We start from the raw sequence: 16355 nt of genomic DNA on the forward strand, positions 1-16355 counted from the left end.
GTTTGGTGTGGGTTCACAGTGTGGCGCATATTTGTAACAGTGTTAAAGTTGTTTACCCTCAGTGTGACCTGTATGGCTGTTGACCAAGTATGAATTGCATTCACTTGTGTAGGTGAAAAGCCGTAGGTATTATGTGATTGGACTGGCACGCAAAGGCAGTGCCTTTAAGGTTTATTGGTGCTCTGTTCTTCTCCCTACGTCCGCGTACCACTACGTCGGTGTACCACTATGTACAGCGGCGTTTTAAAAAGTCATAAAATTTTACTTTTTTAAACCGATACCGATAATTTCCGATACTACATTTTAAAGCATTTATCGGCCAATAATATCGTCAGCCCGATATTATCGGACATCTCTAATCAAAACACTATAAAAACACCAAGGAGACATTAAATAAGGAATGTACAGAATAGTTTTGGAATATAAAAGTAATCAGTTTTGTATTTATTAATTAGTATTTTCCGTTTTTTTTCCCCCTTTATCACCGAATACGCTATACATATCATATGGGCGCAGGATAATTATATAATTAGATATGAGGAATTATAAAATCACACTAGTGAATCTGATTACATTTAAAAAATAGCTCTGTATCAGATTTTTTTTAAAATGCTCCAATGTTGCTGTAGGTGGGTTAAGGTGATTAAATCAAGCGCTCCCTTTTTCTCCCACGTGCCTTGCTGCTGTAAAAACACATGATCGTGTGGGACCTCTCAGTGTTTCAGAGGAAGACATTTTGCATGCTTTTTTGCACCATGAAACATAACGCATTAACACATCAAACCTTATCAGCCACCTGAAAAGGCCAGCATCACTTTGACTGTGTTTTGAAACCCTACGAAGACACCAGCTCCAAAGGAAGCAGTCGGAAAGGCCCATGCCTTGTTCCTATCGCTGCTGTTTTTGAAAGGAACAAAACTATTTCTCAGAGACAACCCGAGGGATGAAATGATCTGTGATGTCATCATGAAAATGATGCCGCTGGATGAGCAGCACTTTACGATTTTGTTGACTGGCTTTTGTCAGAACAAATGTACATGTACACTTTGTTAAATCCACCTTTGTTTGACTCTTCCTTACCTCCAGGTGTGCACAAAAGAGACTTAAACCTTTGTTTTTTGTTTTGTCCTGTCCAGTTACTCAGGCAAATCGTATTGTTGATGTAGATGCACATATCTGCTGGACAGATTTACTTTAGAAAACAGAAGTGTGGGATACTTCTGTTGTTGCCTTATTTGTATTTGACTTTATCAAATGGATTTATTTAATGTTTGGCGCAGCCGGACCGGAGCAGGAGGCGATAGAAAGAAGAAGAAAAAGAAGACAGAGGAGGAAATTGCGGGGACAAGAGGGAAATAAGACAAAGAGACAACAATAACAACAGAATCAGCAACTTTGATATGTACAAATATGATACGAAAAATGATAGAAAAGAAGCAGTCAGTGAAGTCAATATTAATAACACAGAAATGACAATGGACATTATTGCACTACAAATGGAGCAATACAAATACCAATACAAATAGCACTATTGATAATGGATAATAAAAATGACCGCTATTATTATCAACAATCTATTGTTTCAAATGCAACAATGCATATTTGGAACGATAACTGGAATTGATTGAATAAACTCAGCCTCTTCCTAATCCTATTCGGATATGATAAACTTGCTATTTGTTCAGCACGGTCGAAAACAAAAGCGACTAATATCACCGTTACATGTTTGCATTAGAAGTTTTCCCACCGATATCTTCCGTTATGGAACTCCTCCTACACGTCATAATAAACTAAAGGTCCTGGCAGGTGAAATCGAACCTTCGCTCATGTTGTTTCTTTCCTACATGCAGTCAGGGGAACATTCTAGGAGGAGTTTTATTTTTATTTTGTTAAAGGCTGGGCGCTCTTATGTTGACTTACTTTGCTAGAGCGCCCAAACACACACACACACACACACACACACACACACGCACACACACACACACACACACACACACACACACACACACACACACACACACACACACACACACACACACACACACTTTGTTAAACAAATAAAAGAGGGACTGCCCCCAATCGCCGTTTAATTCCTGTTTCCCACTTCTTCCTGCTTGTAGGGTCTGAATCGTAGTGAAATACCGAAGCCTCCATTCCCCTAATAGAGACATCACTCATCAGTGATAACAAGCAAGCAAGCAAATGGCAACGATTTCCTTCAATTCCATCACAACCTTGAAGGAATCACACACCAAAAGAAAACACTGCTCATTTCCACCCTCTTCTTATTCTCTTTGTTTAGACTGCAGCCATTGGCCCGCCTGCTGCCCTATCAGAGCTCAGCTAGCAAGGGTATATAAAAAAACGCACCGGGAGAAGTATCTCAGCAGGCACAAGACTTTGATACAACGTTGATTATACGTACATGTCCTTTAAAACTGACTTTGAAACAACATTGCAAAATAGTTGACAATGAGACAATGTTGGTGTCTAGCGTTGGATCCACATTGTTGGTTGGTGAAATAACCAAATTTCAATGGTCAAATCAACGTCACAACCTGACATTGAATAAACGTCATCAAAAAGCATGTTGTGTCAATATTGTATTTGTGTTGTAGAATATTGGTTGGGAAATTACCAAATTTTAATGGTCAAATCAACGTCACAACCTGACATTGGATAAACGTAATGAAAAAGCTTGTTGTGTCAACGTTGTATTTGTGTTGTAGAATATTAGTTGGGAAATGACCACATTTCAACGGTCAAATCAACGTCACAACCTGACATTGATTAAACGTAATCAAAAATCATGTTGTTTCAACGTTGTATTTGTGTTGTAGAACAGGGGTCCCCAAACTTTTTTTGCACCAGGGACCAGTTTAATGTAGTCATTATTTTCACAGACTGGCCTTCCACATGTGGCAGATAAATACAGCAAATAAGTGCATGAAAAATGAATACATGAAAAAACTCACAATAACGTTGAGTTAGTAAGAGCCCCTGGCCTTTTTTCCCTTTGCAAAAAGCTCTCCATAGACTAATTTTTGCTAGTAGTAGGCTTTTTTTTGGCTTTAGTATCTAATGGGTTACAGGTGATACATCACATTCAAGGACAAGAGCATGGATATATTATTAAGCTAGAAATACTTGCCATTAGTTCCAATAGATTTCTGTGGATATTTCCACAGAAATATCCACAGTTATATCCATAAGTTATGCATTCATATTTTTTGGCAATATTACACAATGTTAGCTTTTTTTGGTCGAATTTTCCATGCGTAAATACATCTGTTTTTGCTAACTACTTGTGTAATAGACTTTGTGCAACAATAGCAGCACTTGAAAGGCCTACTGAAAGCCACTACTACCGACCACGCAGTCTGATAGTTTATATATCAATGATGAAATCTTAACATTGCAACACATGCCAATACGGCCGGGTTAACTTATAAAGTGCAATTTTAAATTTCCCGCTAAACTTCCGGTTGAAAACATCTATGTATGATGACGTATGCGCGTGACGTCAATAGTTAAACGGAAGTATTCGGACACCATTGAATCCAATAAATAAAAGCTCTGTTTTCATCTGAAAATTCCACAGTATTCTGGACATCTGTGTTGGTGAATCTTTTGCAATGTGTTTAATGAACAATGAAGACTGCGAAGAAGAAAGTTGTAGGTGGGATCGGTGTATTAGCGGCTGGCTGTAGCAACACAAACAGGAGGACTTTGACTTGGATAGCAGACGCGCTATCCGACGCTAGCCGCTGACCGCACGGATGATCGGGTGAAGTCCTTCGTCCTTCCGTTGATTGCTGGAACGCAGGTGAGCACGGGTGTTGATGAGCAGATGAGGGCTGGCTGGCGTAGGTGGATAGCTAATGTTTTTAGCATAGCTCTGTGAGGTCCCGTTGCTAAGTTAGCTTCAATGGCGTCGTTAGCAACAGCAATGTTAAGCTTCGCCAGGCTGGAAAGCATTAACCGTGTATTTACATGTCCATGGTTTAATAGTATTGTTGATTTTCTGTCTATCCTTCCAGTCAGGGGTTAATTTCTTTTGTTTCTATCTGCATTTAAGCACGATGCTATCACGTTAGCTCCGTAGCTAAAGTGCTTCGCCGATGTATTGTCGTGGAGATAAAATTCACTGTGAATGTCCATTTCGCGTTCTCGACTCTCATTTTCAAGAGGATATAGTATCCGAAGTGGTTTAAAATACAAATCCGTGATCTACAATAGAAAAAGGAGAGAGTGTGGAATCCAATGAGCCAGCTTGTACCTAAGTTACGGTCAGGGCGAAAAAAGATACGTCCTGCACTGCACTCTTGTCCTTCACTCTCACGTTCCTCATCCACAAATCTTTCATCCTCGCTCAAATTAATGGGGTAATCGTCGCTTTGTTGGTCCGAATCGGTCTCGCTGCTGGTGTAAACAATGGGGAAATGTGAGGAGCCTTTCAACCTGCGACGTCACGCTACTTCCGGTACAGGCAAGGCTTTTTTTATCAGCGACCAAAAGTTGCGAACTTTATCGTCGATGTTCTCTACTAAATCCTTTCAGCAAAAATATGGCGATATCGCGAAATGATCAAGTATGACACATAGAAAGAATCTGCTATCCCCGTTTAAATAATAAAAAAAAAATTTCAGTAGGCCTTTAACTTCCTTGAGCACAATTATTAGATGCAACAATTTAGCACTTCTCCATCTGCCTCATGCACTTGAACTACTATGGTCACTTTGTTTTTGATCTGCCCTGATCTTAGGTCATCAACCTGCCACGAACTGCAGATGATTTGGCACCTTAAAATTGTATATGTTTATTAATGTGCATTGTCCCATGTAACAAAGATGTAACAAATACAGCAAATGGCGACTTCCTATCAGGAGTTGTATCATACATCTATGAACAAGCTTATTGGTGTGTCTGGTGAAACTGGCGAAAGTTAAGTAGGAGAAAATTACCTAATTTCAAAGGTCAATGTACTTCAGAACCCAACATTGATTAAACGTCATCAAAAAGCATGTTGTTTCAACGTTAGTTTTGTGTTGCTCAAGGTCAGTACCCAATCCAACAAGTTCTCGGCGTTGTTTTCATGTCTTGTGCCTGCTGGGATCTGGCGCCCGCCTGTTTAACGCTCTTTTCAATGTGACAGAAGTAGTGCAAAAAGTGCAGGCTAAAGGTCAAAAGAACACGGAAAGGGCGCACCTGCTCCAGTTTGAAGATGTGCTGGTTGAAGTAGTGCTGCAGTCGCTCGTTGGCAAAGTTGATGCAGAACTGCTCAAAGCTGTTGTTTTCGTAATCCTCGAAGCCGAAGATGTCCAACACGCCGATGGAAAAGGCCTGGTAAAAAGAAAACAACACATTCACATGTAGCAATGTAAAAGTACGCCGTACTTATGGATCGCGCCTCGGTTTTAGTTAGGGCTGTCCTGTCACAATATTGATATCGGTGTGATATCAGCGGAAAACAAGTATGGTATGATATCGGCTTGTAACTAAAATGTCAGACAAAAGCAGTCGTCCAGTCCTCCCTTAATTGAACAATATTGCAGTCTAAAACAGAGTCAATACAAGCCAAACAACTATAGTTGCATATTACCGACACATACAAGTCTCCAAGGCAGAAGCTTATTAGAAAGTGTCCAGTAACAATTGTGTCCGCATCATTCAACTTACTGAATCAGGAGCTTACCTTAATTATTGTGGCCAACTAGTGTCATCAAAAACAATTACCACTACACTTCTACCTAAGACAGTGTTAGTCCATTCCAAAAGATTAATAATAAATAGGTTACTGTTTGTCATGCTTTAAGATGAAACAAAACATTTTGTAATATTGTGCAAAGGTGTGTTTATTCCAATAATTAGATTAACAAGGTGAAACTATAATATGACACAAGCTCATAACATGCAACTGAAGATATTTCAAGCCACCTTGTGACATCATTTTGATGATTGTGGCTTATACAGTATCTTATGAAAAACCATGAATTGAAAATCTCAGAGAATTTGAGTTTTCAAACACTGTGCGCCATGATCATGAAAATATAACCATAAAGGCTTGAAATATGTCATTTGCATGTAATGAGTTAATATCGCCTAGTAGTTTCACATTTGAAGATGAATTGCTAACATGAATGAACTTTTGCGCCATATTCAAATTTTTTGAGTTTCATCTCCTGAAAAAGTTCTCTATTTGACTAATTTCACTTGATCAAACCTTTTCGAACGTTCCACGCTATAAAATAATACAAATATGTATGATTCCTGCTGATATCATATTGGGTCAAAATAGGTACCGGCCTATTATAAAGGCTCCAAAATCGGTATCAAATCGGAAGTAAAAAACTTGTATCGGGACCCCCCCCCAGTTTTAAGGTCAGTAGGTAGTTTCTGTGTAAACATATTTAATTACTCATTAAAATGAACCAAATACAATATATAATTATTCAATAAATACAATTGTGAAATAATAAAAAATACAGATACTGTACCGAATTTTCTGGACTACAAGCCGCTTCTCCTAAAATGGTACGGCTAATTTATACATTTTTCTTCGCTAACGTCCACGATGTTTTGGGTTCAAAAATAGTTTTGGCATTTGACCGACAAGAAAAACTGAAAAAGTGTATTATTGATTGTGCTATGGTGCCATCTTTTAGACGAGTTGGCTCACTGCAGGTGCTGTGGGTTCCAGTTTCGTGCCTTCAACTGGAAGTATAACCGCCCATAGCGTTTCTGCTCAAAAGGATTCATCAGTCCAAGCAACATTTATAGGTTTTACAATATATCTAAAACAATTCATACTTGAAGCAGCACTAAGTAACTTTTCAACCTTCATATAATATTTTCATAATGTTTGGGATGATACAACTAGTGGAATGACACCTCTGTCATGGCCTGAGGGGGTCTGTATCGCTTTTACTGGCACTTAGCAACTTTGAGGAGGGTGGCAGGAATCCTGCCACGCAAAAAAACGACAAATGTCCTAACTTGCTTTGCCCATTTGTTAAAAAGACGGAAGTCGATGCGAACACCTGTGTGCCGCCAGAAAACTAAAGGAAGAAAAAGAACTGCAACGTGCAATTACTGCTATCATAACTGAAGCTCCAAAACAACCAAAGAAACAAAAAGTTTTGTCTGAGGAGACTAAAAAAGAAAAACGTAGCCTTCCCGGAAAAAAGGACAGCCAAGGGTCAACATAGCCCCGGCTTTCACTCGCTAGCGTGAGCTTAAAGACGAGGGATTTTTGACCGATGCTGCCTTGGCTCTGTTTCTGCTAAACTAGTAAGTGACTTTCGATGCTAATGCTAATTTTAGCTATCGGAAATTTAGCAATAAATAGCCACCAACTTGATAGTTTCATTACTACTTCCTTCAAAAAAACCTCTCCCGCCGATCTTTCTTTGCTTTGGGCCTGCATCCGCCCGATACATTCTCGGTAGTAGCGTCATGTTTGTAGCGCAATCCAAGATAATTTCTTGATAGTGTCTGCTACTTAACATCAGCATAGCCATTCGAGACATATTTGTGCCAATATTACAGCAGACATCATGCCAGTATGACACTGTATGCGCTAGTCCTCATGGGAAATGTGGTTTTCTTCTGGCAAAACACTACCGCTTTGGTCCACTGGCGCCGCCAAAATCAGCCAAAACTGAAAGTTCCCAAGTGGGGTTTTAATAAACCGTCCCATGTGTGATGTCTGTAGGAGTGTTTTCATGCATATTTGTACGTGCTATTGTAATGTAATCAAGCTAGCGTCGTTAGCATTAGCTACTATGCTAAACCCAGATTCCGATCTAACAAAGGTCTTAACTCATTCTCCTTCTATGCCACATCAATATGGAATGCACTCCCAACAGGTGTAAAAGAAAGTGCATATCTATCCTACTTCAAAACCACACTAAAACAACACCTCCAGGCAACTACAACCCTAGCCTAACACCCTCCCCCCTCCACATCCCACCTCCCCGGATTGTAAATAATCAAATGTAAATAATCAAATGTATATACTTGTTCTTATGCTTTCTGAGCTCACTATGTTCACTGCTCGCTGTACATATCCTACCAAGTCAGACCTACACTGTTTCAATGTCCATTTCTCAGATGATATAATTGTTGATGACTGAAGTGCTGATATCAACCAAACCTAAACCCCCTGACCCAACCCCCTCCACATCCCAACCCCCGGATTGTAAATAATGTAAATAATTCAATGTATATACTCTGATGATTAACTTGTGTGATGACTGTATTATGCTGATAGTATATATTTGTACCATGTATTGATTAACGTGGACCCTGACTTAAACAAGTTGAAAAACGTATTAGGGTGTTACCATTTAGTGGTCAATTGTACGGAATATGTACTGTACTGTGCAATCTACTAATAAAAGTTTCAATCAATCATACACATTTACGAGTGTCTGTGTTAATATTATTAACTTACAGTGGCATTCTTTTTGTATTGTTTCAATTTCGTAAATTCACCAAGACGTCACCATGAAGTTATTGAGTCTGATGGGAGAGCTAGCTTCCGCAGCTAGTGGGTCCATGACAATGACTTCTGTTTAGTTTGATTGCAGTTTGGAAACAAGGTATGAGTATAAACATTTACAAAATATTTTGGACCGGTATATATCTGCGGCTTATAGTCCTATTATATGTACAAATATTTATTTCTGGTGGGTGCGGCTTATATACAGTGTGCTCTATCGCCCAGAAAATACAGTATATTCATCAAACTTGAAGGACGCGGGTGCTAAAGGTGCTAAAACCAAACCAGTGTTTGTTAATGTATTTTATTACAATTAATGTTGCTGTGTTTATTAATGACATATTTAATAATATATGGATAGGTTGATTGGCAACACTAAATTGGCCCTAGTGTGTGAATGTGACTGTGAATGTTGTCTGTCTATCTGTGTTGGCCCTGCGATGAGGTGGCGACTTGTCCAGGGTGTACCCCGCCTTCTGCCCGAATGCAGCTGAGATAGGCTCCAGCACCCCCCACAACCCCAAAAGGGACAAGCGGTAGAAAATGGATGGATGGATGGATGTCATTATTAATTAATTCATTTTGTTCTACAAATGCAGCCATGCTGGTGTCATTCCATGCAGATACCACGGGCTTCTTACCTTGGAGTTGTCCTCCAAGTCCTTGTTGTTGAGCAGAGCGTGATTGGTTCTGAACACGATCCAGTCAAAGAGCGCGCTGTACAATGACTTGGCCATGGAGTCCCTCACCGTTCCTGCCTACAAACAAAACAAACACACACACAATTCATCTTAAAGTCTTCTACTGTTGTAGAACTGCAACACAACCACTTTAGCACACACAAATAAGTGCTAAATGGCCTCTTTTTGCAGTTAATGTGCAGATAGCATTTTTTCTAGAGATAATATCGGACTGACGATATTATCGGCCGATAAATGCTTTAAAATGTAATATCGGAAATTATCGGTATCGGTTTCAAAAAGTAAAATTGATGACTTTTAAAAAGGCCGCCGTGTACACGGACGTAGGGAGAAGTACAGAGCGCCAATAAACCTTAAAGGCACTGCCTTTGCGTGCCGGCCCAATCACATAATATCTACGGCTTTTCACACACACAAGTGAATGCAAAGCATACTTGGTCAACAGCCATACAGGTCATACTGAGCGTGACCGTATAAACAACTTTAACACTGTTACAAATATGCGCCACACTGTGAACCTACACCAAACAAGAATGACAAACACATTTCGGGAGAACATCCGCACCGTAACACAACATAAACACAACAGAACAAATACCCAGAACCCCTTGCAGCACTAACTCTTCCGGGACGCTACAATATACACCCCCCGCTACCCCCATCAACCCCGCCCACCTCAACCTCCCCATGCTCTCTCAGGGAGAGCATGTCCCAAATTCCAAGCTGCTGTTTTGAGGCATGTTAAAAAAAATAATGCACTTTGTGACTTCAATAATAAATATGGCAGTGCCATGTTGGCATTTCTTTCCATTACTTGAGTTGATTTATTTTGGAAAGCCTTGTTACATCGTTTAATGCATCCAGCGGAGCATCGCAACAAAATTAGGCATAATAACGTGTTAATTCCACGACTGTATATATCGGTATCGGTTGATATCGGAATCGGTAATTAAGAGTTAGACAATATCGGAATATCGGATATCGGCAAAAAAGCCATTATCGGACATCTCTAATTTTTCCCCCTGCTTATATTTTGGCCAACACAGAATTACAATGCATCAAAAAAAAACAATAAAACCAAATAGTTATATAAATAAAAATCCAATAACGAAAGATGGAAAGTGTGTGACTAAAGTGGGATCTGATTCGTCACGGTGTTTTTACAGGAAAATGACCGAGGCTGCCGAGGACGTGCTCCGCCAGCAAAAAGACGCCTCCTGCATTATTGATCCTTGCTATTTTTAGCCGCGCGGCCTGTGACGCTGCAGCTGCGGACAACTTATGCACGAAGGTGATGAATTATTCAGAAAAAGGTGATGAGTTGTGGTGGAAAGAGAACTCAGGGGACTCACAGTCGGCGTGTAAATGTTAGGCAACACGTGTGTGTGAGCTTTAATTGTTTGTCGCACCACTAAGGTCTCTGTGAGTGAAGGGCGATTTTTACAAGATGGGGGGGAAATAAAAAATATATTTGACGACATTTATTATTGTTTTGCTGCGGTTTACAACTGTAGACCAGAGTGAAGGACGTGAATATAGCCATGAACGACGACAACTATCCAAGTAACGATTCTATTTACTAGGGCTGTGAATCTTTGGGCACCACACATTTCGATTCGATTCAGAATCGATCCTTGGTTCAAAATCAATACTTTTTAATAACATTTGCTGCCAGTTACATGATTAACTATATTTCTCCATAAAATAGATAACCATTTCTAATACATTTTTACATCACTTAAAAGAAAACTGTTTTTGTTTAATAAAATTCTACCCAACTATATAATAAAGTCAAATACAAATTAGTATCCAACACTTCTCTTTTCTTAAGTGAATCTCTATGATCATCTACATCAACAATATGATTTGTCTGGCTCAGCAGGACAAATGGAAAAAAAAAAAAAAAAAAAAAAAACATTTTTAAAGTCGATGTAATTTTTTTTACTCGATTAAGAATTAAGAATCATGATTCATTAGAAAATCTTTTTTGTTATTTACTCATTAGGACTTGTTTGATTAACTGGTGGTGTACATATATTAAAAAAGGTTTAAATGGGAGACACAGTGTCCTCAAAGCAGTTTAGAGAGAAAACAACATTTCTCTTTATTTGTCAACGGTTGTGCTTTATTAGCATCTTTAATAATGTGTTGGAAAATGTACAGTACCCGATAAAAAAGGGCTGGGCAATCATAGACACATAATGGATATCAATAAAAATTGTTCGATAAAACGTTCTATAATGAACTTTTTCTTTGTCGGAATAAAGCGGAAGTTGCAAAGCAAGGTTGGTTGCATGAACAAAAGCACTCGCTCTCTGGTAACCAAGCAATGCAGGAAGTGATCACTGATCAGTGGGAGTGAGACGCTAACAGCCAATCAGGTAACAGTATCAACTATTAAGTTTGGTTGCGCCATCTTGTTGTCTGGCGGTTGATTCTTTGCATGGAGTGAGAAGAGAAAGTCAAAATGAAGAAATTGTGGATAAAATAGGAAAAGTCTCCAGGACAGTATGGCATTTTTGGGGGATTTTTTCCAAAGGGACCGTATTCAGACCAATGTGGTCTGTAAATAATGCAAGGCACTCGTCCCCACAAAGACCGCACCACCTTAACCGGGCTCACCCTTTAGAGCACAGCTGTAACTTTCTGGCACTAAACCTGCAGAATATAGTTCTCCTCAGGTTTCTCTATATTTACATTTTCACACTTTGCACTATTTTTATTTTTGCACCTTCATTTTAAGAACGTATTGTTAAGCGTTCAATGGCAGTCAGTTTCAGTTTATTTTGAACATGCACACAATAGAAATATAACATAATGCATCTCATTTTTCCAGTTGCTTCATTAGAGCACGTCCGAAAAGGAGTAGGAAGAAGCAGAGCTTACTTAATCATACCCCTTTTAATAGCATAGCAGTTTTTAACCCATTTGTTTGTTCTGTTTGTAACAGAACAGTGAACAAATACACAAGTAAATAAATTAATATACAATAAGTAAATACAAACATATAAACATATACACAATAATGTCATTTTAGATTTTTGTTTACAGTGTTTTCCATGCTTGTGTTGACATTTCCTTTCCTTTCTGCCTTGATAGCTGAGGGATTATAATCAGAGGAAGGTTACATTTAAAATAAAAATGTTTACATTTAATATATTTTTGTCTTGTCTTATTTTCGATAGGTCATCGACTGTTATAAAAAACGTATATCGTGATATAGTTTTCAGCCATATCGCCCAGCCCTATAATAAAATAAAATGTAAAAAAAACCACCTCAGCAGGGAAAAAGTTAAATTGGGATTAGAAATATAGCGGTATAGCTCGGTTGGTAGAGCGGCCGTGCCAGCAACTTGAGGGTTCCAGGTTCGATCCCCGCTTCCGCCATCCTAGTCACTGCCGTTGAGTCCTTGGGCAAGACATTTTACCCAGCTGCTCCCAGTGCCACCCACACTGGTTTAAATGTAACTTAGATATTGGGTTTCACTATGTAAAGCGCTTTGAGTCACTAGGGAAAAGTGCTATATAAATATAATTCACTTCACACACAAATATAACAATCCATCAATTTTCCACACCGCTCGTTCTCATTAGTCACGGTACCCTGCCTTACTTGGGGCGTGAGGCAGGGAACACCCAGGACTGGTCACAGATGTACAAACTAACATCCATGCCCCTCATTCTCTACTTCATCCTGGGCAATCGCCCATGTGACCTTCAGTGTAAGTTGCCACATCCGCTCAACGAACCATGAAAAAGTACCTTTTCATGCAAACAGGCAAACGCATGATAATGAATTCCTAAGCTGCTTGGCAAACGTGAAACCAGTACACCCATGCTGCTTGGTTTTTATGAGGGGCTGAACTACGTTCTCAGACGGAGGCTGTTGTGGGAAAAGCAAATGTATTACACGGAAAAGGGCTGACGTGCCAGTGCAGATGTTTCTGGACAAACATGGCTGCACCGCATTGTGAAATCACGTCGCGTACATGCCGACAAAACAGCTGCTGACACAACGAACGGTTTCTCTTTGTTCTCATCTTTCATTCGTTTTCAAATGCTGCCTGTGGAGATGTTCACATTTGCACCGATACGGTACCAATGCCAGCACCTGGGAATTGTCAGCATTTTTGTGTGTGTTGATAAATAATTAAAAAAAAACAAAAAAAAACAGTTTTTTTATTGCAACATTTAAAACTGAGCTAATTATGAACCTGCCGTCCAGTTGTATCTTGTTTTATGATCACATTTCTGAGTCTCATTTGCAAGTATGACAATAAGTTGTACTTACAATTGCAAGTCTAAGACGTTAGATGGCCGTAGTGTATAGTTTATACCATGGGTGTCAAACTCATTCTAGCTGAGGTGCCAGAGGGAGGAAAATATATTCCCAAGTGGGCCGGACTGGTATAATCATGGCATGATAGCTTAAAAATGAAGACATTTTCAGATTGATTTCTTGGTTTAAAAATAGACCAAGCACATTCTGAAAATGTACAAATCATAATGGGGTTTTTAAAAACTTAAATGCTGCAGTTAATAGTCTTCTATCCTAATTTGTTGTTATTTAACTTTCTGAATAAATGATGTGATAATGTTCACTAGTCAAATAGGTAGAATTGAGTGTGGCAGAGATTAAAAATGCTCCCATAGGTGTTAATTTTTAATCTATTGGAAGATTAAACGAATAATACTATTAATATCAAATTATAAGATGTTATTAATGTAATTTACTCATTTTCCTCAACTGATGTTCTAACATAATGTGGTTTATTCTGTACATACGTAGCATCATCTTCAACAAAACTTGTGAATTTGGACTCATTTCATTATTCACACATGAAGTTAGACGGAGATACATATTCCATTCATCCATTTTCTACCGCTTGTCCCTTACGGGGTTGCGGGGGGTGCTGGAGCCTATCCCAGCTGCACACGGGCGGAAGGTAGGGTACACCCTGGACAAGTCGCCACCTCATCGCAGGGAGATACACATTATTTCAGCATATTTATGTGCGCCCAGAAAATGTTTCTTTCGTTTTAAGTCGTTTTATGTCACAGGTTACATTACCAACAACATCTTTGACAATTAAGGCATGAATGTAAGAATCCACATTTTGTATACTATCACTAATAAGCAGCGTAAGTACGTAGAGTCCAAACACGGAAGTGTATCCTCTGTTCTCCTATCTTAACACGACACATAGCTCCGCCCCCTCTTAACCCGCGGCAGGGAATACAAAGATTTGCTGTTGCGACATCCAGTGGACACATTTAGAACAGCAGTTTCTTTCATTCAAAAATTTCAGTTCAATATTTACACTTGGCAAACTCATCTCGCGGGGCCGGGAAAAACCTGTTTCTGGGCCGTACGTTTGACACCTCAGGTTTATACTTTGTTGGTTAGTCCAGGGGTTCTTAACATTTTTCACCCCGGGGCCCAACTTTTCCACTACAGATATTAACACTGAATCTTGATCGTAATCATAATCAATAATTATATAAAATAATGTGTCATAAGACATGCAAACATAAATTAAATACACAGAGGACATAAGTAAAGGATATTAAATGAGCTCAAATATACCCACAAACGAGGCATAATGATGCAATATGTACATACAGCTAGCCTAAATAGCATGTTAGCATCGAGTAGCTTGCAGTCATGCACTGACCAAATATGCCTGATTAGCACTCCAACAAGTCAATAATATCAACAAAGTTCACCTTTGTGCATTCACGCACAGCATAAAACGTTTGGTGGACAAAATGAGAAAAAGAAGGAGGGGCATGAATACGACTTTCTGTTGCATCGTTGAAAAAAGTTATACATGTAAACAAACTACGGTGAGCTCAAGGACCGCCAAAATTAGTGGGACAAAATGGCCCTTGCCAAATCCTTTTATTGGAGAATTATGTTTAATATAAACAGTGGGATTTCTAACAATTATGGAGGTTTGTATCATGTTTGTCCTCCTACAGAAACAATATTAAAACAAAAATATATTTTCATACATTTTTGAAAAAGCTCCAGGGAGCCACTAGGGCGGCGCAAAAGATGCGTCTCTAGAGCCGCAGGTTGCAGACCCCCGGTCTAACATAACAAAATATGGGAAAAGTTCAGCGCTGTGAATACTTCCCGGCTGCAACACAATGTGTGCGATTTCACACTTTTTGTATGCATGAAGCGTTGTGAAACTCCGCCTTCCTCCTATTTCCAGAGACATGCACCTGGGGAGAGGTTGCTTGGTGTGTGGATGTGAGTCTGAATTTGTGTTGGCCCTACGAGGAGGTGGTGACTTGTCCAGGGTGTACCCCGCTTTCCGCCCGAGTGCAGCTGGGATAGGCTCCGGCACCCCCGCCACCCAAGAGGAGACAAGTGGATGAATGAAACAAATGCAGATAAAACCGGTATTTTCCATGAATGTGCTACACAATCTTTGCAGCTTGGAGGAGGGTGGGGATGCCTTTTTAGCCATCTTTGAGAAGGCCAAATTTATTTTGGACCTCGTTCTATTATTGGACCTAATCAGGACGAACTGTGGAGCCTCGTATCGCTGCTTCTGCGAGGAAATAGCTCATGTAGGTGCAACGGCAGGTCAGGTTTGACGAGGTTAGGCTTAAGATTTGGTGCGCGGCCAAGAGGAAATGATGAGCGAGACAAACAGATCGGACCCTGCAGGGTCTGGTTCCTGGCCCTGGTACTGTATATTCCACTGGAGGCTGCACATTCCTCAGACAACAGCACATGACTGTAGGGATGAGGCGGGTCAGTGTGTGAGCAACTATTGTTAGTGCACACATCAGACGTGCATGTGGGTGGTGCTCGGGGGAAGCAGACTGTGTGTATGGAGAGTTTCCTCCCGTGGACGAAAAGCCCTGAAGGTGGGATGCCAAGTGAAATTAAGTCCAGTAATGGAGGACCTTCACGGATGGGCGGATGAAGTCATCCGAGAGGAGAACGTGACAGACTTCTGCCTCCTCCAGCGCTTCTTACGTGGACAGTTTATAACCGCTTGGCACGACAGGAAACAGGAAGTTGCAGGGGAAGTAGAAAAAAAAGAAGTTTGCACATGTGGGCCGGGTCAGAAGGACAATGAAAAGTCCCCAGGCAAGGAAGCGTGCAAATACAATTTAGCGACAAAACAACA

The 16355-nt window shown here is 39.9% G+C and overlaps 1 protein-coding gene across 5 annotated transcripts in view; it reads right to left on the bottom strand.

Annotated features, from left to right (window-relative positions):
• The window catches only part of myo9ab (myosin IXAb), a 195399-nt gene that overhangs the window by 63814 nt on the left and 115230 nt on the right, over positions 1-16355 (bottom strand). For all 5 annotated transcript variants that reach the window (XM_062063305.1, XM_062063308.1, XM_062063307.1 and 2 more), the window contains 2 exons: positions 9145-9261; positions 5209-5343 (listed from right to left, as the gene is read on the bottom strand). In XM_062063305.1, the coding sequence (XP_061919289.1) occupies positions 5209-5343; positions 9145-9261 (252 nt within the window). The remainder of the gene's footprint in view (positions 1-5208; positions 5344-9144; positions 9262-16355) is intronic.

The sequence above is a fragment of the Entelurus aequoreus genome, linkage group LG11 (genome assembly GCF_033978785.1).
Source record: "Entelurus aequoreus isolate RoL-2023_Sb linkage group LG11, RoL_Eaeq_v1.1, whole genome shotgun sequence".
Lineage (NCBI taxonomy): Eukaryota > Metazoa > Chordata > Actinopteri > Syngnathiformes > Syngnathidae > Entelurus > Entelurus aequoreus.